This window comes from Molothrus aeneus, chromosome 6, assembly GCF_037042795.1.
Source record: "Molothrus aeneus isolate 106 chromosome 6, BPBGC_Maene_1.0, whole genome shotgun sequence".
Taxonomy (NCBI): Eukaryota; Metazoa; Chordata; class Aves; order Passeriformes; family Icteridae; genus Molothrus; species Molothrus aeneus.
The window spans coordinates 11,040,561-11,067,603 of NC_089651.1; the positions used below are offsets into that span (position 1 = coordinate 11,040,561).

Below are 27,043 nucleotides of genomic sequence, written 5' to 3' on the forward strand. Positions count from 1 at the left end.
TGTATGTCTTTTCTGATGATGAGATTTATTTATACCATTGTGATTGACCTGCTCCTTCACTACCACTAAGTCAGTGACTTCACAGGAGCACACACTGGTATTCACTAAATCTATGACTTTGTGCATTGAGAAGTCAGATTTCTGGTAGTTTGTGCATGCACCTGTTTTGACTGAACATAGGTGAATGGTAACACTGCTCAAGCTGTGCCTAGAGCTGCCTGATTTTAAACAGATGGCTTGTTGTGTTTTGACATCTTGTTTCACTGTTTTAATAATCACAGTATTGTAGCTGTGACAGTTTAGATACAAGGGAGAGACAAGGTCTGTTGGTGAGAGATAATGTCTGCATGAGTCTTGCTGCTATAGGTGGACAATCCAAGGCATTAGACCTTTCATTAGCCCAATAGCATGGACATCTGACATGACATTTGTGATGTTCAAGATAAAAGTAACTTTCCCTGTGTGTTTCCTCTGAATCTCTCCTCTCACTGAAATGGATTTTGGAGCAGTTACTCTCCTTTTCTGGAGTTTTCTGCCCTCTGTCTTCTGTTACTCCCTCCTGAATCTGTGTTCCCTTTCTCTTTCTTGCCTCCTCTTGCATCTGCTGCTCTCATGCCCCCGGATTTTTGGCTTGTTCCATAAAATTTTCCTTTGCAGAGAATGCATGTGGCTAAGGAGCTGCTCTGTTTTGTCTGCTGTTTCTCAAGTTGATGCACTTGATCTCCTTGTTGCCTTTTGCTCCTGTAAACAACAGTATTAAGCTCCTGTTTACAAGTTTTCTTCCAAACTTACTGTGCATTTACAGAGAGCCCTCATTGATGGATAGCACTCTTTGGCAGTGGTATGTAGCCAGTAATGGGTAACAGCATAGAGTCAAATTGGACAGCAGCAATTTCAGATGTGATTAATAGTAACCCCAGAATAACTGAATGAAGAGACGAAAATACCCCATTTTTTTATTACTGCACCCCTGGAAATGTGAGCTGTCATCCTATGCATGGTGGTAGATAATCTCTCTAATGAAGAGCTTGACTGTCGCACCAGCTTATATTCAAGTCCTTAATATTCATAAATTTGCATAAAATCAGCATAAGTTAAGCAGGGATTTTCTTTTGCTCTTGTTTTGAATTTTTCACGATGGCAAAAGAAGTTTATAAAAGCCTTTAAGAAAGTTGGAAATATTAAAGTTAATGAGTCAAGGGCAATATGAATATGAAGCATTTTATCAATCATCTGCATTAGATATTTGACTTCTTAATCTTTCAAGTATGGGAGATTGTCCAAGCAGCAGCAAAGCTCGATGGGGCAGATGGTAGCACTGCAGGATTGCTTTGGTGTGTGACCCTTTGCTCTTGCCCTGCAGGAGAACCCCAACCCCCACATGGCGTTCCAGAAGGTGCCGCGGCCCACGGAGGGCTCACACCTGCGCGTGCACGTCCTGCCCTTCCCGCGCATCAACGAGGGCCGCGTGCAGGAGCTGCTGCAGGAGGGGCTGGCCAGGAGCCAGGGGGCACCCCCTGCCACCCGGGGGGACAAGAAGTGCGTGGTTCCAGCAGGTCCCCCTGTGGGTATGTTCATTTGTGCCCTGTCCTACCTGGTTCTCGTGGGTGATTAGCATTTCTGCAGCGTGTTGCTCCCAGTTTCGTGGTTCATATTGTGGTTTTAGTGATCGTGGCAAACTCTGGTGCCTAGACTCCAGTGTTTGCCTTTGCCATTCTGAAGGCCCTTTTTTATCTGCCTTTACTAAGACAGATACTATCTGCTGCCTTCTTTACTAAGAAGTCAAGCATCCAGAGAGTGATGGGTGTAACTGCTAACAACAACAGTGGATTTGATCTGAATTAGAGTTTGAGTTGAACAATTAAACTAGATACTGAGTTGAACAATTAAACTAGATGTTGAGCTGAACAATTAAACTAGATATTGTACTCGGCCAGGCCTGTTAAATATCAGCATAGGTCACTTGTAGCACTGGCTGAACCAAGCTTTGAACTGTTTGAGTTCCTCCTCTGATATCCAGTAAAAGGCATGTAAATTACTGGAAAAAGGCAAAGAGCAAATATAACATCTGTGTCAAAAGAAATATGCCTATATTTAAGCATAAAGAGCAGATGTGGACATTGTAAGCCTGTCATTTTCATTTTAATGCCAGAAAGTTCTATTACTCATAGTCACACTCATCGATGTGGATGGTGGCATAAACCAGTATGATTAGTCAACTTGCACGTGAAGAGCTTGCAAAACTTTTGAAGGATGGGCTAAGAATTCAAATCCATCTTTAAAAATTACATGTCTAACCACAAGACTCCAATGAATTCTTTCCTTCTCTACTGCTTTTCTTCAAATAGGGTATGGCACTTGCATAGGCAGACTCGCCTGACTAGGCAGCAGCTCTTCAGAAATTAATTTGGGAACTTTAATGACTGTAGGGCAAACATGACCCAGCTATATCAAGCTACGGCAAAAAAGCCAAACATCTTAGTAGGATGTATAAACAGGAGTGCAGTCAGTGAACCCCATGGAGAAATCTTTTCATTGTGCTCAGTAAGACCTCAGCTGGATGTTTGTGTCCATGTTTGGACACTGGAAGACCGTCTCCATTTTTGGTTCTGTTGGAGGGAGTCCATAAGAAAGCAACAGGAATGACCAGTGGTCCAGAGAATGTGACCTACAAGGAATGATGGGGAGTTGTTTAGACTGAAGACTAGGAGACTGAGGGGACACAGAATAGCAGGCTTCAATTATACAAGAGACAGTGAGAAAAAGAAGGGGAATAATCTGTAATGATAAGAAATAATGGGTTTAATTGCAGCACAAAAATAGAGTTATTTGTCAGCAAGGCATGGTAAAATGAGGATGGTGAGGCAGTTGAGTGGATTTCTTGTGCAGCCATGGAGTCTCTCTTATCACAGAACATTGGGAACATATTAGACAAACATGAGAAATAACATAAATAGAGTTGATCCTGTCTAGGGACAGCAGGGTGAACTAGATGGCCTCTTGAGGCCCTGCCCAGGCCTGTTTCTCTTTGGGTTTATGCAAGAAGAGGATGAACTCTCTTCACCTGCCTTTGCTGTTGACTGTATCATTGAATCTGATACTTACAGAAAATTTAAAGGATGTGTGGTTGTGTTCTGTTGTCTTTCTTCAAAAGGCTAGTTGCAGGAGAAGGGATTTTTTAAAATAAATTAATTTCTGTGTCAAAGTAGGGAGTTTGCTGGTTTTTTCCTGAGGAACAGCTTTCACTCTTACACTCCCTGCTGAGCTGTGTCTCAGAATCCTTGGATATAAGTAGCTCGTTATTACCTACTAGAGAGGCATATCCTGAATTTAGATACTATTTATTTGATATTATAAAGAAAAAGAGAATGTTAGTTCTTGCTTTCTGAATTTTGTTGAAAAATCAGGGCAAAACAGTGGATTAAGAAAATAAGATCTCAACAGTTTGGAATCAAGATAAGAGAACAGGTTTGTCAGGTTAAATTCCATGTTGCAGAATTCTTGTCATGGCCATCTAAAAATAGTTATCTACTGCTACAAAATGTGCAAGGCTACGTAACTCACTGCAGATCACACACATTTATTATTAATTTGTGTTTATTTATGTATTTCATCAGTATGTTGGAGGTTATAATCTCTTTGTGCCTGTATGAGACAACAAGAACAAACAGTGAAGAGAATCAACCAATGCAGTTACAATTCAGAGCACTCTCCTCTTCAGATGGAATAGGAAAACCAGAGATTTGGGATCTTGTGTTCCCATCTGCCTGCAAATGGCATTTGCCTAACAGAATAAAAGGGAGGACACAGTAATTATTTTCTTAAAGAAATTTGTGGTATTCTTTGTGGTTCTTGCAGGCATTTCACAGATGTATATTCTTCTTTTTCTTTGTTAGTTTCCATAATGGAAAAAGGAAGCACAGTTTTCAACAGTGCTCAAAGGCTGGAAGTTGTTAGAAACTGCATCGCGTTCATTTTTGAAAACAAATTTCTGGAGACTGAAAAGGTAATAAAATGAAATTTTAATTCTCCCAAATTACTCTCTGTTCTGTTAATGAGCAAATGGAGACTGGCCTAATCACAAAGTACATTTTGAAGTCTTGTTACAAATGCTAAGGATTATTTTGGCCATTTACATGAATGAAGTAAGCAATAAAAATCATCATCTAAATACAATATTGTGTGTAATATGAGGCTAATGGATTTGAAAACCTGTTTCTAATCCTACATGGGTGAGTTGAAAACCCTTTTTGCAAAATTCATTACTGTTGTAAGTAGCATTGTCCGCATAACTTTTTTTTAAGAGGTGGATGTATATTGGTCTAGCAGCATTAATTAGAAGGAATGCAAACAAAAGGCATACGTATGTGCTTTGGTGTTTAACAGCCAATGTTCCTTGGAAATTTTCAGTACAGTCAATTTTGCTGGTTTTAAAAGCCAGTAATTTGATAGAACTCAGAGATGAATATAAATATTTGGCATGTCTGCCTTCACTGAAATGTGCTAGTGAATTCTTATCCCTGACATTCTTATTTTCTCTTCACTGAGAAGTTGCCAGGTTTTGTAGATTCTGTCCATAGAGTTTTCTGTTATTCATTGTAGAACAATCACTCAAACTTACAATCAAATCTAATTCTACATTTGAAAATGACTGTAAAATTATTCTAAGAAATTTTTTGACTTCTCAGGGAAGTATCACCTGTATATCTGTGATGCTGTGCAGATCAAGATAGAAAATGAGCTTTGCTTGATTTACAAGTTATGGTGTCAAAATGCACATGGGAAAAGTCCTAATCCAGTGTGTAACACTTTTAAAGAGTTTTCATCCAAGCAGAGCACAGTAGTTTTGAACCTCATTTCAACTTCCAGACACATGGACAAGTTCAGTGGGTTTTTTGTCCTTCTATATGGTAAATTTTTCCTTAGCAAATAGGCTGCCTTTTCTTACTTACCTATTACCTTCAGCCTAAGGGGCCACAGCTGGTAATCACTGTTGTAGCATTTGCTGCATCTTTCAAACCTTGATATAAATACTCTGGTGGCCCTGGTTTAGGATAAACTGCATGACAATCTAGTGGCCTCACTGCTATGAGAGCTATGCCACTGCTAAACCCATGTGTCATTCATTGCTTATCCCAAAATCTGCTGCTCAGCCTTGACAGGCAAACTCCAGTCTTGGCCTGGCTGTACAGAACAGAGCACTTGCTTTCATCCACAATAATCCATTTCTGATTTCACATCCATCAATGCCTGTCCACATTAAAGGATTTCTATTTACACATATAGGTGAGAAATGCTGTTTAATGCATTTGGAAAAAAAAGGGAGAAATTTAGTACTTGGTAGCTCAGGCTAAATCAGCCATTATGTGAAAGTTTGATAGTCAAGCTAAAGGATAATTTCCAGAGTTGTTCTTTGCTGTCACTTGCAGTTTCTTAATAAAACATGAATGCTATTCAGTATGAGTAGTGCCACTGAATTCCATTTCCATCAGTGAGATGTTGCTCTCTGCAGACCCTGCCTGCAGCTCTGAGAGCCCTGAAGGGCAAAGCAGCTCGGCACTGCCTGACACAGGAGCTGGGCCAGCACGTCAAGGAGAACCGAGCCATCCTGGACCACCAGCAGTTCGACTACATTGTCAGAATGATGAACTGTGCTTTGCAGGTACAGCATGGCAGGGCTTTGGCCTTGATTGTCTTTCTCTTCTTTAGGATTAGGATAAGCAAAATTGCTTAGAGGAGCAAATTTGCTTCTTGTGGAGAAGCAAAATAATTAAATTACTCGAGCGCATCCTACAGTGATGTAGGAGATACTGCTTGATGGTGGATTGAAGATACTTTGTGGTTGAAAGAATTAAACACTCAGGTCTGTACAGATCTGCCTGATATGACAAGCAGAAAGAAAACTGTTCCCATTATTAATAATTTAGATACAATTTAGTTTTGATAGGTAGTCAAATGATTTAACTTAATGGCTTGAAGTGCTTTTTTTTAAATGAGTGGGTCTTGGCTTTTCCAGGTCAGTTTCAACCCAGAGTTCCTAAAATGTCTATCAACCACTGGTCACTTAAAAATCCCAGAAGTTTGCCTTCCTTGTTTAAACAGAGTTTAAGAAAGCATAGTTTCTGCTTCTGTGGCTCATGGTGGCAGTTCTGCTTGTCACAGTTCTGTTTGTCTGAACTGCATGGTGGCAGTTCTGTTTGTCAGAAACTCACTGCAAGTGCTTGCAGTTCATCTCCAAAGTTAATTCTACTGACAAATTATTATGTGCTGAATAAGCATCAACACATGGGGCAGCTACCTATGAAAGCAAAATATGTGGGTGACTTCTTTTGACTTTCATTTCAATATTTGGTCTTTTTTACCTTCACTTGTTCTCAATTCATCATCTGAAATATTTTATAGTCTTAAATGTTTTCTTACATGTCTCTTGTCTGAGAATGTAGAGGTATTTTTATTAGTTTGTAATGTGATCACATTTGGTTATAATTTTTCTTTTGTTGACCCTGTCTAAGATATTGTATCAAATTAGGGACTTGATGGAGGCCTTAGTATTTTAATCCCACTCTCCTCAAACCTAAAACCCACTGAAATTATTCTGCAACAATTTATAAGAGGTTGACCCACATTTTTTAAAAGATGAGTGCTAAATGCCACTTTCACTGAAGTGTAGAAATAAATTAACATTGACTGAGCAAATGCTACCTCAGGTCACCATCAAATGCAAGTTTTGCTGTGTGTTGCATTTCTTGTTTGTTCACAGTAAGGTATTTTTCTACTGTTGTGAAAGAAGTCCATCTTTGTCTGAGCAGTGTTCTTAAAAGTAAAACTACTGCAGTCAGCAGATGAAAACTGCAGTTGACTGGCTAAAATTACACAGCACCTAGAATCTGCTTTTTGACACAGTTCTTCACCTTTTCCAAGTCCTAAATTTAGCCTTAGAGTTGGAAGAAAAATTGAATTTATCTGTGAAACTCTATTTCTCTGTCCAAAATCATGACTAATGGAATATTGCACCTGCTGTGTATTCCAGAGTTAGAAATTTTCTTTCAAACCAGAAAGCAGGATTGTCTAGACATGTCACAGATTTTGCTCCTACTTTTTCGATCATTCCTTGGTTAAAAAAATATCCAGCTCTTTTTAGAAAATAGGAACAAAATACAAATCCCCTTCATTTCTGTATCTTAGAAAAATTATAGCAGAAGAAGATGAAATTTGCTTTTCTGAGGAGAGAAATAGTAAAGTAGTATTAAAAGGACATCACCTTTTAATAAAATAATTAAAGCCAATTTTGCTCTGGAAGAAAAGCTTTTTTTCCCATCTTGGTGATCTGAAGGCCCAAGAAAGAGCTCAAGTTCAAGGAAATGAATGTGTCTGAAGAGTTACTGAAATTAAAATAGGCTTGTTTTTCTTCAATAAAACTAGCAAATATAACTCAAATCATGCAAGAGAAAGAGATCAAATAATGAGGCACAGTTTTTATGCCTCCCTTCCCCCACCAACAGTATTTTCATATCTTTGAAAATATGAAATGAAAGTTTTCATTTCTCAGAAGTAAGCATGGCCAACATGAAAACATCTGAACTCCTGACACTGGGCAGTGAATTGGAAGCAAGTATTTTTAACATCTACTTTTATGACATATGAAGTTATTTATTAAGATAAAAACATGATTTATAATTTGTCTGTGCACTTTGCTCAAGTGTGGTATTTGAAACAATGTGTAAATTGTGACATTTTGGAGCTTCCCTGTATCAATTCAAGAAAAAAGCACTTTATTGAGAACTTAAATAAGTTTGCCCTTGCTGCAGTGGGATGCACCAAGTCAGCATTTTGCTGTAGACACAAGAATTCTGTTAGCTGCAGGTCATATGACCAAGCAATGTAAGCAGTGTCTGTTAAAAGACACAAAAATCTAATTTAAGAAATGTGGTCTTAACTAGAGATGTAGTGAAGCTTTAGGGAAATACCACATTAATTATGGATGGGGTTTTTGGGCAGAGTTAGGTTGCAGTAGGGCTTTCAGACCTCACTGAACTACTGGCATTGTAGAAACTGCCTCAGTTCTACCACCAGAATTTTCTGTTCATGATATTGCACATTCCCCTTGGCTTCTGCAAGATGGAAACTGGAATCCTGCTGAGGCTGGAGCATGGACAGGAGGGGAGGGGAATGCCCTGGCAGGGTGGCAGAGCCCTGGCTCCCTGCTGGACACACTGGGTGAGTGGGGACCTGTGTGCAGCCAGCTCCAGCCCCATGGCTTGCCCTGGGGCACTCCAGTCTCACCTGCTCATCCAGCTGGGAAATCTGATGCTCTCCAGCCACCAAACCTCTGCTCATGATAAGATGAATTGTTGCAAGCTCAGCAAGTCAACATTTTGCTGTAGACTCGTGAATTCTGTTAGCTGCAGGTCGCAGAACCAAGTAATTTAAGCAGTGTCTGTTAAAAGACACAAAAAATAAACAATTTCAAGAGATGCAGGTTGGCCATTTCTGGGAAGTCTTTTAGATTGAATTCTTTGTCTTACTGTGAAGTGCCAGGTGTTACAAAATGAGGAAGATTGCACTCTGCAAGTCTAATGCAGAGCCCTCCATTGATAGTCAAGATTTTTCTGATTGTCTAGTGGCAGGTTTTTTCATTTAATAGAATCTATTCTTTTTTTTTAGTGGAGTCCACAAAAATAAAGGTCAGATGCTTTTACAGAGCTCCTGTATACTCATTTTGTGCATGAAGAGCAGTATGTTAACAAAATGCTTGTGATAATCCCACCAGGTATATTTTTGCTGGTCTCATGTCTGTCTGGCTTGAGAAAAGATAAAGGAAATGGAATAAATTGCTCCTACTATTGCTTCAAGTGAATAGTTGTTTGATTTGAGTGAACAATTCCATAGGCTGTATTTCCCCAAGGATCTGATCTAGCCATTTTGCAGCTGGGAAGAAGTGAGGGTGGTATTTTACCAGTTTCTCTAGGGATGGCAAAACTTGGATTTGCCGCTTCTCTGGTGGTTGTCAGCTTGAGTTCTCTCAGTCCAAGAGGGGCATTGTTTTGTTTTAAAGTGTTGTTCTTTCAACTGATAACAGGTAGAACCTGCAGATTTTAATAGGCTTATGATTTGTGGAATAGTGCTTTAGAGTTTCATGTTAATCTGCCTTCTTTAGCACCTGTGGTAGACTATAGGAGGCTTTATAAATAAAATTAAAGTGAAGTATGATGCAGCAAGTCAGTATTCAAATGTTAAACATGCTCTTCTGTGTCTGAGAGGTATTGGCAATTACTGCTGCTGAAACAGAAATGAGAGAAGTATTTCTGATAGAGTTTAGTAGTAGGAAGACCAAAATTACATGGAGATTGTAATGGTCATGGATTAAAGCAAAGACCTTCTGATGAGGGCAGTTAAATCCCCAGTCACTTTATTTTATCTCTGCTAGGAGTTGTCCCTGACCACTTGCTGAAAACTTTGTTGTCATGCCCTGAGTAAGACTTTTTCCCCTGAAAAATCATGTACTGTGGCAAACATTTAAATCAGCCTGTCTTACCAGAGTGATTATTACCTTTGATAGAGGAGCCAGGAGCATTATGTTCTGTTCCATATGTTGTATGTCTAAACTACTGTTAAAAAACCTGAAGTGTTGTGAAAGCTTAATATTGATTGACAATTCAGTTTATTCCAACAGATACTACTGCAGATAAAAATGTGGAATTATAGCTCTAAACAGTCTTTCAGTCAAACTTGTTTTCCTCTGCTGTGGTTACCTCAGAAAAATTTGCAGTTCCACATAAATTGCTATTTCAAACATTTTTCTTTATGTTTTAATTTTCTATGATAACATTTGCTGACATCTCCGAAATAAATACTTAACTTTTTTTTTTGCAACTAAAAAGCCTTTTTTTTAGCAGGGAAGCACTTCTATACAACAACACATTGTATTTTTAATACTTGTTCAGAATTTGTGGCAGAAACCATCTCAAGGCTCTATTTGCATATTTCTCTATTCATTTATTGCAGTCATAACTTGTCCAGAATTTCAGTTGTCTCTCTAACTTCCCTCTGGCAGCAACAAGGGAACACTGTATTTTGAAATGTAGTTGCACTTAATTTGATAAATTAAATGGTAGTAACAGCAAGAAGAGGCCTGAATACACTGTGGGGACGGTATTTGATAACCTGAAATGATTTTGATATTAAAAAGACATTCAAAGCAATTTGCATAAAATATTTAACAGTAAGTCTTCCGAAGAAAATTTATTTCTGGGGAAAGATTCTCTTCAGATAATGCAGGACACCTTTGTTGGGTAGTTGGAACAGATAAAATTTTTTGTTTCAAAGGAAGAGCTCCAGGATGCTGCAGTACAGCACTGCCTCTCTAAGATGTTGGTCAGTAATATTGCCTTGCTGCATATTAATGCTTTTGTTTGGCAAATGTGAGTCAAATTGGAAAACACATCTGCCCCAGACATCTGGATTTTCAATCTAAATGTGGTTCAAGTGGAAAAATTGTGCATAAAACTGATAAATATGTAAATACTCAAAATTCTCATCTTAAGCTGCAGGGAAGGAGTGAGGTCTCCTTGTGATGTGATTTAATCTGACACTTACACAGTCACCAGCACTGGTTTGGGACCTGCTCCAGTGTCACATCTGTGTCAGTAAACACGTCTTGTGCCAGTGTAACTGAGAGAATATCTTTAATAGTCAACTAATTAGTCACTGCTTTAGTGCTTTAGGTAGTTTCTGATGGATCACTGTGGCTTTCCATAGTGGCAACAACCAGGTGTTTATCTTTCAAATGGATTATACTGAATGTTCTAGAAGTATACTTGGAGTGTACAGTGTGAAGCACAACTTAGTAGCAACCAGGACAAAATTAAAAATGTAACCTGCATAAGGCTACGGTAAAGGCACATCTGGGCCATCATCTGTTCTCCAACATTGGCCAGAAGCAGATGGAAGATAATACTGATTTATTTTGCCTCTAGAACTTTGCTTGTGATTCTTCTGTGTCACTTCAATGTAATAAGGGCCTCTCTTGTCACACTTACTATGCAGTCTGAAGGGAAGGAAACTTTGATAAGCAAGATTAAAACCAATGGTATTCTATAACTAATATTAAATTTATTTTTCTAAGGCAAGTGACTTTTGTATTGTATTTTGCCACCAGATAAAGTTTAAAAAACTATCAGTCAGTTCTCAGAATTCAGAGGTTTGCAAATACTATCCAATAACAAGAAAGATTTTATTATTCCTGAGAGAAAATCAGCTCGGTGTGTGTGTCATATGATTCAAATTCTTGGCAATATGAAGGTTACATGAGATAGCATTTCTCATATTTTATGTTGAAAACTATGTTGCTAAACATCTTTATTTTGGAGGGTTACAGTAGATTTCTCTCCTTTTGGATTTTTATTTTGTGACCTGTCTTTTGTTACTCAGTTTGACTTGCATTCCTGGAAGCAGAGTCTCAGAATTCATGTTTGAAAAACATCACTATTTAAAAATATTTAAAGGTATTTTAAAGCATAGAAGGTCAGACATGAAGAGAAATCAATGAGAATTCAACAGATCCACACTTAATTCTACTAATTCATCAGTTATTACCAGTTTGAACTTTCTCATCATGTTAGATGTAGTAATGGTATTATTTAAGTGGGGGAAAAAAGGAGATTTCAGTGTTTAAGGCTTGGGCTTCAAACTTCCAGATTTAATTCTGTGTTGTGCTGAACATGATTTTGGTAGAGTTTTTTGGTCACATCATATGATTTCTCTGATACATGATTCCAAAAAGTTGAAATAACAGCATTATCATACTGCTGACTTTTTAGGGGGTCCACCTGTAAAATTCTGGACTTAGTAAAAGAAGTTTCTATTCCTTAATCTTTCTGATAATGTCTTTTTCCCAAGAGATTGCACAGTATCAGAATATCATTGCACTGACATTGAACTGATAGTGCTCACATAATTTCTCTAGTCAGAAAGTGGAAGCACACTGTAAAAGATTGTATTGTTGATCAGTTTTCATTTTTCCTTCCTTTGTTCTGAGGAACATTCTGTTTGTTATACTCATCATAGGATGGCTGCAGAGTCCTGGGAGATTGCAGTCAAGGGTGTCTCTTTGTCAAACCCAGAGAAGAGAGTTGATTTCTTTGCAGGGCTGCCTGTGTCTGTATCATGGAGAGTGTGTGTGTGTGAGTGTGTGTGTGTGTCTGTGTCTTCCCTACCCCTGCTGGAAGGCCAGTCAGCATTCCCTACCCTACAGCTGCCAAGGGAGGTGACCCCTTTGGCATGGCAGCAACCATTTCTTGGGCCAGGACTCTCCCTGTGTCAGTGCCAGTGTCCAGGTAATCCAGGTAATTCTTGTGACATCCTTGGGGACCGTAGTGTGTGCAGTGGTGTCCCCAGCGAGGTGTCTGCCTGATGCTGCATGTGTGCTCATGCCCCAGGGGGTGTCTCCAGCTCTGTCAAACTGCCTCTGTGGTTTTAGCAAGGATGGGTTTTTGATGACCAGGCAGCAGAAAAGCATGGCTGCTTTTCACACAGGGGCTGTGCCAGCAGTGCTGTTCAGGAATGAGCTGGTGTGTGGCAGGGAAATTCCTGAATTGCTCTTTTCCTGCAGACTTCCGAGCCCCTGCTCCTGTTGATCTTGACTCCTGCATGGACCTGCCCTGCATGACTATTGCCCAAGACTGTTACTTGAGGAAAGGAAAAGAGAGGGATTAGCAGAAATGAGAGTCCCATGGTGTGCTGTCCATTCCTGCATCTGCCTTCAGCTTCCCTCCCTTCCCTCCTGGCTTCTGCCCACAACATGTGGTGTTCACACACTTCCTCCTGCCCTTAATGTGTGCACATCATGTGTACACACATGTGCACAGGCATGCCAGAGCAGGGCCAGCCTTGGTTTAAGGGTCTTTGCTTAATATTGTATAAAAATATCAAATGATAGGGGAGGGTTGGTTTTAGTACAAGAACAAGCAGAACTGCACATGAGCAGTGGCCCCAGCAGCTGCTCTGGCTGGTTGCAGCTTTGGGGCTGACAGGGGAATTTCCCTGAGCAGGGTGAAGAGGGTGGTACAAACCCATCCATCCCAGATGGGTCTCTGTGCTACTGGGCAGCTGGAGCAGGCTTTACTCAGGCTTTACTCAGGCTTTACTCTTCATAGATGTCTCCTTGTTGCTGGTCTTGTGTTCAAGCCTCTGACATTTGCTGCTGGTGCAGGATGTGCTCCCCTGTGTTTGCTCACACACAGGTACCTCACTGAAGCCATGGAGCTCCTTGGAGTGCTGGCATGGTAAGCTCTGACTGCTCTGGAGCAATCCTTGCTGTTAATTGTGGCCTTGTGGTTGCCAAGTGTTCCTAATAACTCCATGTTCTGAATATTTTTGGTCGTCGTGATGAAAAGCAGACATGTGTTTGTGCTCTGCTCACTGCTGTAAATAAAACAAGTCTGGCTTAGGCATTGTGTTGTGCTGCTGTGCAGTTGCTCACCAGCCTGGCTGGGAAAGAGGTGAACTCATGAAAGGTGGTAAAAAACAAACCAAACTAAAAAGTCTTTCATGTTGGAAAGAATAGGCACTTTGCTGATATAACAAGCTATGTGAAATCAGTGACTTCTGTTTTTACAGGTTTCACATTGCTAAAAATGAGGAAGTAACACATGGAATTTTGGTTTTATCTAAGATGTTAGGTATGTTTATAAAGTGTATTTCAGTTCAGGTCCATCATTCCCTATAGAAATGTGTATAAAACACTGTTAATTATGTGACATGCACTTCATCTGCTCTGGTGCCATTCACTGTGTACAAGTGGCAGAATATTGCATGGTATTGATTTGCTGTACCCATGCAGTGACTGTACCACATGTGCACAGTCTATAGGAAAGAATTCCTGTGGATTGTGGTGTCTGCTCTTCCTTCACTTGCACTTCACCCTCCGAGTACCTGGTAAGCCCAGGTAGAGAAGCTGCAGTGAGACATTTCTGCAAGGTGTGCTGCCCTGGCCACCACCTTGCAGAAACATGCCAGGTGGACAACTGCTTTGTTGTTTCTATAAGGAATTTTATGAAGCTTCTGTTTCTAAGTGTTTGATTTTACAGAAATTTGCATAAAAATTCCTAATGGGTGGCTGCAAGAGCCTCATTATTTTTCACATGCAGTCATTTCTGAAGCAGACAGAAGATGGAATATCCAAAGCCTTCTAATCATTTGGCTGCTGTCATGTTTGCATAACCTTTGGTTTAAACAATTGAGATCTCAGCAGCTTGCATTCAAAAACTGAAGTGTGGTGCTGAGATAAATATCATAAAACACAGGCCAGTTCTGGGGTTTGTCAGTATCTTGTGTAAGCTTTGACAAATGCATTAATATGACAAACAAACAGTAGTGAACTGTGTGACATTTTAGAATGATTTCTAAGGAAAAAAGCATAAGGATCAATTTCTTTACAGTAAAAGACCTACCTCTGCTGTTACATTAAAAGTGTGTGCCATTCTAGAACAAGAGCACAAAATAAAGGTGTAAACAAAAGAGCATTTGACAATCTGCGTATGTTGTAAAAAATTCTTGCAGCTGTTCACATTCTTTTTCAACATTACAGCCCAGAATTATGACTTAAATTAATTGGCTTTTAGGATTCATGGAAAATGCCATGTAAACATGCTTTAATGAGGATTATTTTTAGTAATTCCCTCCCTGTACTCAGTCACGGGGGCAGGCTTTGGTACCTAGTGATCCAACAAAGTATTTAAAAATTACTTTACCCAATGTCTATACATAAAACAAACAAACAAATCCCACAACCCCCTTTCCCCACCTCTCCCCTAGTTCTTGAACTCTGAAGTCCAAAACCCCACTTGGGAGCTAAGAATTGGAATTGGATGTTTAACGGTCTAAAGTCCCACAATGTTTGTAAATAAACAAATTGATTTGATTTTCTATACAGATTATTTGACTTTTGAGGACAAAACCAGCTTCTTTTGATTAAATTAAGTCCTTTAGTCAGTTGAACACCTTGTAAAATCTTTACTTGGAATGTTAATTGGTTAAACATCACTTTAGAGAATACAAATCCTTTGTTATACGTAAGGAAATTCCATACAATTGGCATGTAATAGTCTCTTTCAGGTATATGAAATGAAATATCTTTCTAGATCTTACTCTAACTGTAGTAATAATAATAATAACTGTATTATTAGTAATAATAATAACTGTAGTAATAATAATAATACACTTAAAATCAACTTGGATTATGAGGCTGCCATGATTTTCAGCACTTCTTCTTTAGAAACTTCATATTTTTCCTTGTCTGCATTATAATACACTGTTTGTAATATTCTAATTTCCAAATTCAAGATACAACCTGCACATGATAACAGTAGGCAACGGAATGGATTAATTTAAAATCAGTCCAGCAAATCACATTAAATTTATCAATTAATTATTCCAACCAGTTTAATGATAAGGTTTTTGGTAGAGATTTTCATCAAAATCAGGTATGTAGCACCTTTGTTGCTGTTAAAGCAGTGGTGAATTTTGGCTGCATCATCACAGTCACGTCTCGTTGCACAAATGGGCTCCAGCAGATGACACAGCAGCATCCTGCTGATGCACCCAGCTCTCACCCTGTGTGTTCATTTAGAAAATGCATTATTTTAGTTTCTGTGCATAAGAGAAGATTTGAAGAAGGAAGAAGGGTGGTAAGTAAGAGTATTTGAAATTTTTAGTAAGTTGTTCACTAGCAGGACATGAACCAAAAGCTACACTCCTAAATGTCCTTGAAAAACAGGAAAGAACAAGATCTAAAATTTTAGCAGCATAAGGAACTGTGGGATTAATGTGAGCTGTGGTAGTGAAGGTCTTCCTGAAAGCTTGAGGGTTTCTTTGCTACTTAGAACTGCAGGTAAGATAAAAGGAATGTGAAGATGGTCACATGCATCAGGATATCTACTCATATTTCTTGTTAGGAGGAGACAAAGATAACAAATACTTATCATTTGAGTCATCACATTTATTGTACATGGCTGCTATTCTTGCTGATACAGTGTGTTTCATTCAGTATGTGCACTAAATAATGCCACACTGTCCAGAAATTATCTGTTGATCTTCAGAATTGTACTCTGCACTCATTGGTGATTTGCTTGTGTGTTCTCTGGAGTTGGAGTCATGCTGGTTTTGGGATGCCAAGGCCATTGCTAATGCTTGAACTTCTCAGTTTTTGTTTTCACTACCCGTTCTTTTTTATCCAGCCATTGCAATCTGGCTCACCCTTCTGAAAGCTCTAAATATGAATTGTGAGGAAAGAATTTCAAACAGTATGATTATAGTTTGGACTTAGAACTTCACTGTATTTCACTGTACCCCAAGGTACAGAAGTTTTTATTAAACTTCTCCTTGCCATGTACTGTGATTACATAGCAGAACTACCCTTTCTGCATTTTTTCTTGAAATGTCAATGAAATAAGAACAAAACAGGTGTTTGGAACAAAACCTTCTGGAAGGAAGATCAGATAGCCTAGGAGAAGATTTGTCAGGGTTTTAAAATGGGTTAGCTGGCAATCCAAAATCTGGCAAAGAAGGCTTTCTCTGTGGCTCGTTAGCTGGATGTTGCTGCTAGCAGTGGTTTAGAAGGCTGTGGAACAGAAAGGAATTGTACCAAGATTTCCTAGAATTTGTACCAAAGAAATAATTTTGCTGGAAGGCAATCTAGTACACTTGTGCATCTTTGGTCCCACAGCAAGCTCAAGGATGTCTTCTTTCCTCAGGTTGTGTCTGCCCTGCCAGACAGGTTTTTCAGAGAACAGGAATTTTTTAAAGGACTTCCAAACATGCCTCTTCAGCTAGATGACCAACTAGTATGTTTTGGGAGTTTACTTTTTCACTTCTGTAACCAAAGTTAGAGGAATTACCTCCTGGAATTATATAACCTTCTTATTTCCTGAAGCCATTTAAAAATTCCAGAGAAAAATATCAATTCAGCAAGCTTTAAGACTGAAGGATTTTGAGGGTAGCTCTACAATTGCCAGTTCAAAATTGGTTTACTGTTTCTCCATTGTCTTTATCTCTTACAATATCTCTTCATGCTTGTTTTTACTTGGATTCTTAGAAAAGCAAACATTTTGTTAATTATCAAGAAATTAATTTTTAATAAATGTTTCATAAGAAACAGTTCCCACATCTTCTGTGCATTGAACCACCAAAAAGTGTAAGATATTAAATAAAATCTGTGTCTGTGTGCAAAAGGTGGCTGCTGTCAATGCACTGAAAAGTACAATCAGAAAGTTTAAAATACTTAACATTAAGTTAAATGAATATATTGTACTTTCTATGTTTTCCTTTTTCATAGTTTAAATATTTGTATTAGAATATATTTTCCATTGATGGATGCTGTCTTGGAGGGAGCACTTTACTAAATCAGGCAGGCTTGAAATCTCAGAATCTCTTGGGCTTTTCAGGCTTTGTAGCAACATTCTTCCTTGATCACACAGATTTGATGTGTTAATCAAGGTGGACACTGCTCTACAACATGCTACTTAGTCATGCACAACATATGTCTTTCAGTTCCCAAATTTGCTTCCAGTATTCTTTTCTATGAACTGTTTATCCTTGAAATTACTTTATCACTGGAATTTCTTTTCTCCAGAAAAATGGGATATTTCTGATGACTGCTCTAGTAACGTGATTTTTTCATGATGTGCAGTGTGCCTAATTCTGGTTGTTGTTTCAAGGTTGGTTTTGGATTAAGCAATTTCTACAACAGCTTCCATTAACGTTGTTAAAGCTGCACTGCTCTTTGAAACATAACTGGAGATTTATATTCCAGCCTATTAAGGAGCAGAGAGGTCTGGCAGTGGAGTTGGCAGGGGGGATTTTAGGTTCTGTCAAGTTCACCAGCACAGCTTACGCAGTGCATCATCTGTGTCCGAGCGTGGAAAAGCCCTCGCTGGCTGCATTCAAGATTCAGAACCTTTTAATCACAATTTCCTCTGAAAAACCCACAAAACTCCCCTTGTCATCCTTGAAATTCTGCAGCCATTGCAGGTCATCCCAGAAATATCCTCTTCCAGCAGCTGACACTTGTTTAATGGATCCAGAAATGGGGCTGCACCAACAGAGCTGATCCAAGAAAACTTCTTCCAGGAGCAGCTGCTCAGTGTCGGTCCTGTTGTCCTTTGGGGCAGCTGTGCACAGAACATCTGGTGCCCCTGCCAAACGTGGAGGAAAGCTTTTCAGTAATATCAAGGTTGGTGTAAAAGGCCCAAAGCTGTCCTGCAGCATGATGTCAAGTACGTACTGAAGAGACCCCATTGTGGGCAGTTGGTGGGAAATGCCTCTGCCAGGGGCAGTGCTACAGCCAGGCAAACATGGCCTTGGGTTCACCTCCCAGAACCCTGTGGATGCATTGGACATAGATAAAGATACATAAAATTGGCATCAGCTTTCTTGCCAATAATTTCTGTCTGTGCTGGTTGAGCACACTCTTTTCTCTTTATATATTTATTTGGGTTTTTTGAGATTCTTTCAGTTGTGCACTCTCCTGATAGTCTCTTGGTTAAGATCCATAAACTTCCTAATTATTTTGTTCTTTTGCCCCTGCTATAACTCTTTGTGAGACTAATGTTACAGGATTTCTGACTTGGTTTGACATATACAGCACAGCACATGGCTCCTGGTGCTGTCCCTATGTAGTTCGTGTTTCCAGATGCAGTTACCCTGTCCCTAGTACAGAACTTTCTCTTTGGGAGGCTCAGGAGGCTCTTTCAGTCTGTCTGCCAGGCTGTGATGCCAGTCAGCAGCAGTCCTGCCTTCCAGCAGATTTACCACTCTCCCAAATTTGATGTCAGTCAGAAATGTGATGAGGGTGCATTTCATGCCATTTTCCATGTTGTTAATGAAAACATTCACCACAGTATCAGGCCCTGAAAACAGGATTCAGAACCACCTGCCTGCTAAACCTCGAGCCTGACAGTGCAGTCAGCTTTCCACTCTTTCCTCCAGACTTTCTCTCCCAGCTTGTCCCCAAGGGTACCAAAGGAGCCTGCAAAACACAAAAGGCTGCTCTTTCCTTACATACAGAGCTCGGTATTTCATTGAGGAAAATGATCCTGTTTTCCTTGGTCCGTTGTTTTTTTGTTTTCTAAATCACTTTTGTGTTCTTCCTGTGTCTGGAAATGCTCTCTATGAGGACTTGCTCCCTACTGTCCAGCCTGTAGCTCCCCTAAGCCTGTTCCTTGCCTTCTTTGAATTTTTGTCAAAGGTTTTATTTCTGGTTCCCCAGAAAATCAATTGGCAAGAGACTGAGTCTCCCAAGGGAAGAACCTTGAGGATTAGAAGTTCTCTTTCCTATGATGTCTTTGAGGGTTCTTAGCATAAATAAAAAATTATTTTGCTATCACGTGCTATTCAGTGGAAAATTTTCAGTGAGCTCTACTTCCAAGTTACATTTCATCAGACACTGTTCAGTTTCTCCATGGTGAACTAGACCCAAAATCTTTTGGTAGCTGCTCTGAACTGAGCATCGGCTCATTGCATGACAGAAGATGGATGTAAAATTCCATTTCTATCCAAATGTTTTTCTTCTAAAGTGAGAAACTGATTTTTCAGTGAATCACTTTACCATATATACCCACGTAAATCTGATTAATTTTTTTTTAGGAGTTCATTCCTATTAAGCTGTAAAAATTGAATAGAATGTGCTCTGATGATGTGATGCATTTTTATTAAAGGTATGTGAAATTGGAAAATCACATGAAACTTAGAAAAGAACTGAGAAATTAAATTAAGCAAGGTGAATGTATTTGTACATATTTGAAATTTTATGAAAGTATATATATTTGAAAGTTTTTGCTTTAAAATTTAGGAGAGGAGATGCTGCTGGGAGTAAGGAGGTGTCCTGTGTACTTGTGAACTGATTTGGAAATGTGTAACTGGACTATACTGTAATATGGCATCTATTTTAATAGTTCTTTTAATGTCTTAAGCATTTCTCTGTTCCCTAGCTCAATTAAACAGGCTGTTTGTACAGCAGTTTACAGAGTATCCTATGTTAATGTTTTGCAGTGGCTGCAGAAGTGTTTTGGTCTACCAGGGCTCCAGGAGCACACTGCAGTTCCTAGAGATATTATCAATTAATCACCCCCTCCAACTGAGCAGTTAATGGATATTGATCACTTTTTTATCATGAATTGCAATGTATTCTATCATTTGAGTGTTGTTTGTCAAAACTTTTTACAAATTACTGTGCAGGACATTGTATCACAGCTGGTGTAGTTTAAGGTTTGGACAGAGTCACTGTGAATGAAGCCCTGCTGTGAAATAAAAGTCAAAAGGCATCTTGGCATCCCAACCATTTCCTTGGGAGAAGATTACAGCCTGAGTATGTTGAACTTTATTGCCATGGGCCTCATGACAGTATTCAGAAACATGCATGGCATTTCTGTTAAAGAAACTCAGATGTGCTGAGACGCGAGGGATGGCATTCTTGTTTTTATCAGTATCTTGCAAAAAAAGTTACATGTTTTTAGGCTTCTAGGGTACAGAAAAATACAGTGACAAATGTGTAATTTATGCACATAAAAATTGAGGTTCCTGATCTCCTAGATGTAATTTGTAATGAGGAGGAGGAAATGACTAACCTCAAGCCTAGACGGAAATGTGTTTATTGAGAAAGCGTGGGGGTTGGGGGGGCTTGACGGCTCTTCTTTGAGTGAAATGTTGTTTCTTGTTTTCACTTGCTGTGGGATCAGGAGTAGGATGGGGCTGCACAGAGAAAATCTGTTGCTAGCTTGTGAATGTGTGGAGTAAAGCAAAAGGAAACTTAAAAATCATTGAACACTCTGTGCTTGTGTAATTGCATCTGGTCTGCCTTGATTGAATCCTGTTCCTTATTACCACTGTGCTTCAAGGGCAGGCAAACTTAAGACGATTCAGACACAGGTGAAGACAAACATGAAGTTCCTCAGGAAGTAAAATAGCTCTAAAATAAAACTGGATCTCCTGCCTGGAATGACAGCTCTACAATATCTTGCATCCTGTTGCTGGCAGGATGGGTTCCTTAATTAAATGGCCATTGCAAAGGCTTCTGATCAGGCAGAAAGACCAAGAAGTCAAATCAGTGAGGATTCTCCTGGGTTGGGCACTGTTCCGTTGTCTTCTGCCCTGGCATTACTCTGTGATGGCCATAGATGGTGAAGAAATTGTTGCATGTGGCAGAATTCAGAGCATGGGTCAAGTCTGTGATCTGGACTTTGTGTTCAATTATTGCTGTGAGCCCAGGCAGCAGTATGAGAAGCTGCTCATCAAAAGCCCAGAGATCTGATCAGTGTTAAAGCTGGAAACCACAGACAATAAGAGTGTCCTTGTCTTGGTTTTATTAACTGTGAATCCCTGCACCAGTGTTTAGGCAGAACAAAAAATAAAATTAAAAGCTTGTGTTAATGAGTGACACATAAAACATATTAGAGTCATGTATGAAGGAAGAGTTGGTCTTTGCAGATTAATACTTTTGAAAAGCTCTTTACAATCTTATCAAGACAAGAAGTTTTTAAAATAATGAGAATTTTCTAGGGCAGTATCTCCCAAGTTTTGAGTTTGTTCTTACAGTTCTGTCAAAAGATAAGGTAGTCAGCTCTATGGACTTTCTCAGTGTGTCTACTTTTCATCCTATTTCTCAGGTCCCAGAAGAGTTCCACTTAATAAAATTGTAGCTGCTTCAATAATGTTTGATTTCACCTTTGTCAACAAAAAAAAAAGGAAAAGTTTGGTCCCACTGTAAAGCAAAGCAACAGCTGGCATTCATGGTGACTTCACTAAACAAAGCTATATATGAATATCAGCAAGAAAGCAAATGTGCATGAATTTTCACTGAAAAAAGCAATTTTGCTTATCATTCTAATAGTAAGATTTAAACTTTCTTGTGAAGTTAATTATGGGATGCTAGTAAAGGTAATATAAGTGATTATTGTCATATTGGCATTTATTTCAACGAACTCTGTAATTTTAACTATGGGTTTATCTGCGAAGTTAAAATTTGTAAGTAGTTTTTAAAGTTATTTTGGAAATTCCAAAATAACTTTTTGGTTTTTCAAGACAGCATATAATTATATTTGCTATAATCAGATATTGTTAAATTGTCAGTTTATTTACTTGCATTTTTGATTCTGCAAAGACTGAATATAAAAGACATTGATGGTAACATCAGTTTACATAGAAGAAGTTTTCTTTGATCAAAACTCATTTGTAATAGTTCAATTGCATTAGTTGAATGATGAAGATGAATGGGAAGATGAATTTGTAGGTGAATGAGTAAGATCTATGCAGCTTATCTAATAAAAATGAAAAATAACCTCATTAATATTAAGGTATGATTATGAATAACACTGCAGTTCCACCTGATGAATCTCTATTCCTTTTAGCAAACAAAACATTTTTCTAAGCTGTGCTATTGAATTATCTTACTGCTGTAGACAAAAGTAGTACCTTGTGCATTAGGATTGACAGTTCATATTTCCAAAATATAAACTGCATCAATAATAAAAATTCTGTGATTTAGTAAAACTCTGCCCACATAATACAGCTGTAAGAATTGGGATTAAAACCTGGCACCAGTGAAGTAATCTGTTGAATTTGTAACTAATGTTTCACCTGTAATTTGTAGCTGATGCTCTGCACATAGTTACACATGCTGATTTAACAGTTCTTGGGTTAGTGCTTTAAAAACACATCTGACCTTAAAGTTTCTGGCTTTTTTTTTTTTTTCTGGATTCATTTTGAACTTAGTCCTGCAGGGTGATAAATGCTCTTTGTAAGCCTGAAAATTGACTTCAGTTATTCTCAGGAGGGACAGTGCAGTGTTGAGCAGCATTTTTAACAGAGCATGCACGCATCCTCCTGTACTGCCAAAAAGGTATGGATCAAGTGCTGCCATGTTCAGCTTTTTAGTTTGGATGCATTCACTGCATGCTACAGTGATTTCATGTGATAGTCAGGCCTGTGGGGAATTCCATGTATTTGTGGTGTTCCTGAATGTAAGGCAAAATTGGATCCCAAGTTTTTGGCATACTCGGATTTCTGCAGATTATTAAAAATGTGGGGTCTGTTTAAAAAGCTTAGTGCCTAAAGCAGAATGGGTTTTAATGCTGGAATACTGTATCAGGTAGCAGTTAATGAGAGAGACTATCGAGATGAATTTAAGAAGAAAATTCCCCCTCAAATGTTATTTCAGTGTTCCATACATGTCTTCTAGATTTTTATCATGTGACTAAGAGAAAGCAGAAATCCCTGAGTATAAGTTGTTGTTTAATGCAGGAAGACACATCATTTTTCTGTACTGTCATGGTGTTTCACTGGCTTGGGCTTGCTCTTGTGGGATATCAGAGGGGGCTTAGCAGCCTTCTTGAACCTGCATGTCCAGGAGCACATCAGGGGAGATCTTCTCCTGGGGTGACTTTTCCCAGCTGATTATCACTAGGACCACACTGCAGAGGGCATCTCACCTTTGTGATGGTGTACAGTTCATGAGGAGGTACAGTTCATGATGGTGTACAGTTCATGAGGATGTACAGTTCATGAGGATGTACAGTTCCTGATGAGGTACAGTTCCTGATGAGGTACAGTTCATGAGGATGTACAGTTCCTGATGGTGTAACAGTTCCTCATGGTGTAACAGTACCTGAGGAGGTACAGTTCATGAGGAGGTACAGTTCATGAGGAGGTACAGTTCCTGATGGTGTGCAGTTCATGAGGAGGTGCAGTTCATGAGGATGTACAGTTCCTCATGGTGTAACAGTTCCTCATGGTGTAACAGTTCCTGATGAGGTACAGTTCCTGAGGAGGTACAGTTCCTGATGGTGTAACAGTTCCTCATGGTGTAACAGTTCCTGAGGAGGTACAGTTCATGAGGAGGTACAGTTCCTGATGGTGTACAGTTCACGATGGTGTACAGTTCCTGATGGTGTACAGTTCCTCATGGTGTAACAGTTCCTGATGAGGTACAGTTCCTGATGAGGTACAGTTCATGAGGAGGTACAGTTCCTGAGGAGGTACAGTTCATGAGGAGGTACAGTTCCTGAGGAGGTACAGTTCCTGATGGTGTACAGTTCCTCATGGTGTAACAGTTCCTGATGAGGTACAGTTCATGAGGAGGTACAGTTCATGAGGAGGTACAGTTCCTGATGGTGTACAGTTCACGATGGTGTACAGTTCCTGATGGTGTACAGTTCCTGATGGTGTACAGTTCACAATGGTGTATAGTTCCTGATGGTGTAACAGTTCCTGATGGTGTACAATACCTTGTTTTCCAAACAGGCATTCCAGGCAGTACCTGTTCTGAAGTCAAGAGTGAGGAGCAGAGTTGACTCTCTCCTCCAGCCCCAGAAGCCTAAGCCACCTACCAGATTCCAAAAGCTCCCCCATATCAGTCCCATGTGAGCAGCCAAGCAGCCAAAATCTGTAACTTCCAAGCTCTCAGCTCTGCAATCTAATGGCAATATGGAGCCACCAAAGTTTGCTGCATATTTAAACTGTCTGGAGTATAAAAGTAATTCACGTGCGTTGTCAAAATAAGTGATGTAAGGAAAAACGTTCTGCTTTTATTATTCACTTGTCAATTCAGTGTAGCAAAGCTATTTTGAGTGTACATGAATTTCTGTAATCCTTCCAATCTGCTACAGAGTTCAGCAACTGTCTGGATATAGGATCAGTATGGCCAGAACAATGTGCCAGGTTTTCACTCAATTAGGCATGGATTCAAAGCAGCGCTCTGCATATGTCATGGTGGAAGTCTGTATTTCACTGTCAAAGTACGTTGGTTTTTTGGTGATTAATTTGCTGAAAATAATTTTTGTTCCCCAGATGTGTTTCAGCTTCATTTTGTGCAAATTAGGTGGAAAAGCTTTGATTATTTTATGGTATTTGATTTTTGTCTACTTCTGTAGCAGCAGTAAGAGTATTTTTCACAATTGGTAAAGACATTATATATAAGGCAGCTGGATTGCATTGTTTCGGGGGTCTAAATTAATTGCCTACAACACATATATGACATTTCCAGTACTTTGGTTTGTCTGTAAAATTGAGAAGCTGAGATTTCAGTGCAACATCTCTTTTAACTATGGCATTCTGTCTTGCAGCTACAATGCATGTAAACAAGTAATTAGTTCCACTCATCCTAAAACAACAGTGTTGCAATTCATTCCTAACTGAGATAATTTTGTATTCCTTGTCATATACAGGAGAAGAAAAAAAAATATAGAGAGATAATACTTCCATACTACAAGTCCATGTACTGCTGACATGGAATATGTGGAGAATTTCATACTTGAAGGAAGGAATGGAAAAATAATCTAATGTGTTGTTTATATGGTGATGATATATATCTTTGAGACATATGTTAGCTCTTGGAGTATTGAATGCTCTCTAGGTGAAGATACATTGCTCAGTTTTTATAAAGATATTTTTATGTATATTTTGGATAAAAGCCCAAACTCTTTCAAATAATTTGAGCTAAGGGATTAAGTAGGTAACCTGAAATTGAGGATGGATTATTTTATACCTGGTTATAAATAATCATGTACAGAAATAAGATATGTATTTCTTTGAAAGCTGTTGCACATTTCCAAAGATTGGAAAGTCAAATTTTAAGTGGGAAGTGTTCTTGTTAAGCAAAAAAGTACTAAGAATATTTATCATATATTGAACTAAAAATATGTATGCTAACTTCCAAATGGGGATTAAGGCTGTGGATAACAATAGGGAATAATGTAGAAATGGAAAATTGAAAGCAGCTGAGGCTGTGTCCTTTAGCCTTATGCTCTGAGATCTTACAAACTAATTTGGGTTTACTACATACGTATTGCAATACCAAGAGGCATCATTGAAACATTTATTGAGTTTTTCAGTGTCCATTTTTGTTAGTTTTCCTCTACCCAGGTTGGAAGTGTGTTATGAAGTGTGAACACTTGCCAAACTCGTGTTGTTCATGCACAGTGAGCATTCATGCATTTGTGCAGAGTTAGACACATTGGAACCCTCAGTAACTCTGTGCAGAAATAAACCTTCACAACTGTGAACTTGTTGTGTCCCTTTCCAGAATTTATGTGTAAGCAGTTTTGTAAATGCTGCTGTATTTAACTATAATGGCCATTGCTATTCCATTTAGGTGAGCTTGATTAAAGCAATAGAAGATCAAGGATTTGTTATTGACAAATCACAAAGGTCGAAATAGACTTCAAAATGATGAGAAGCAAAATAGTCTTGTGAAGAGTTTTTTTGGTCTGTTGTTTTAAACCCGCAATCCATAGTCACTCTGCAGCCATTTAAGAATAAAGAATGAGATGGATACAAATAACATCCTAATAATCCATAACATTGTTGGTTTTGTAAAGCAGATTTCATATTTCTGCTATCACAATTGGCTGGTGCCGTGTTTTTGCTAGTTGCTCTGTTTTAGATAAGTCTGATATTTTGAAGTCATAAATGTAAAGTCTGGCAGAGGAACACTTGAGATATTTCAATTTTGGCATTTGGTCAGTTGTTAGAGTTAATAGGAGTGGTTTGAGTTGCAGGGTGCCCACTGTAACAGTGATGTTAAAAATTTTATAATTAGTTGTTCAACTGGAAATGTTGGTTGTCCATTGATCATCCAGGGGCACAATGGTGATACATTTGTCAACTGTACGAGTGTGTGCATGATTGTGTTCTTTAGTGGTGGCAAAAAGAGCTACTGAAAAAACACCTGATCACTTTTTTAAAAAGTATCATTTTTAACTCTTGTTGGGTCTTTTTTGTTCTTTTTTTTTTTATGGTCATAAAAATTCAAGTAGTTTGTTTTTTAAATATCAAGTTACATTCCAATTCTGCTTTCTTTTAAAAGACTTCCGTAATAAAATCACGACTTTCATCAGCACAATTACTAGTTGATTTACTTTGGCATACCCTTCTCTGCCTAGAGAGACATGAATGACACACTTGACTGTTGAATGAGGCATTCAGACACTTGAAGAGAATGGGTTTTCATCTTCTTTTAAAGTTAACCTTGTGCCAAACTTTTGTAGAGGCTGTG

At 38.8% G+C, this 27,043-nt stretch overlaps 1 protein-coding gene across 1 annotated transcript in view; it reads left to right on the forward strand.

Annotated features, from left to right (window-relative positions):
* Nucleotides 1-27,043, forward strand: part of SBF2 (SET binding factor 2) — a 232,509-nt gene that overhangs the window by 139,126 nt on the left and 66,340 nt on the right. The window contains exons 14-16 of the mRNA XM_066551479.1: nt 1,364-1,568; nt 3,897-4,006; nt 5,513-5,662. Of these exons, the coding sequence (XP_066407576.1) occupies nt 1,364-1,568; nt 3,897-4,006; nt 5,513-5,662 (465 nt within the window). The remainder of the gene's footprint in view (nt 1-1,363; nt 1,569-3,896; nt 4,007-5,512; nt 5,663-27,043) is intronic.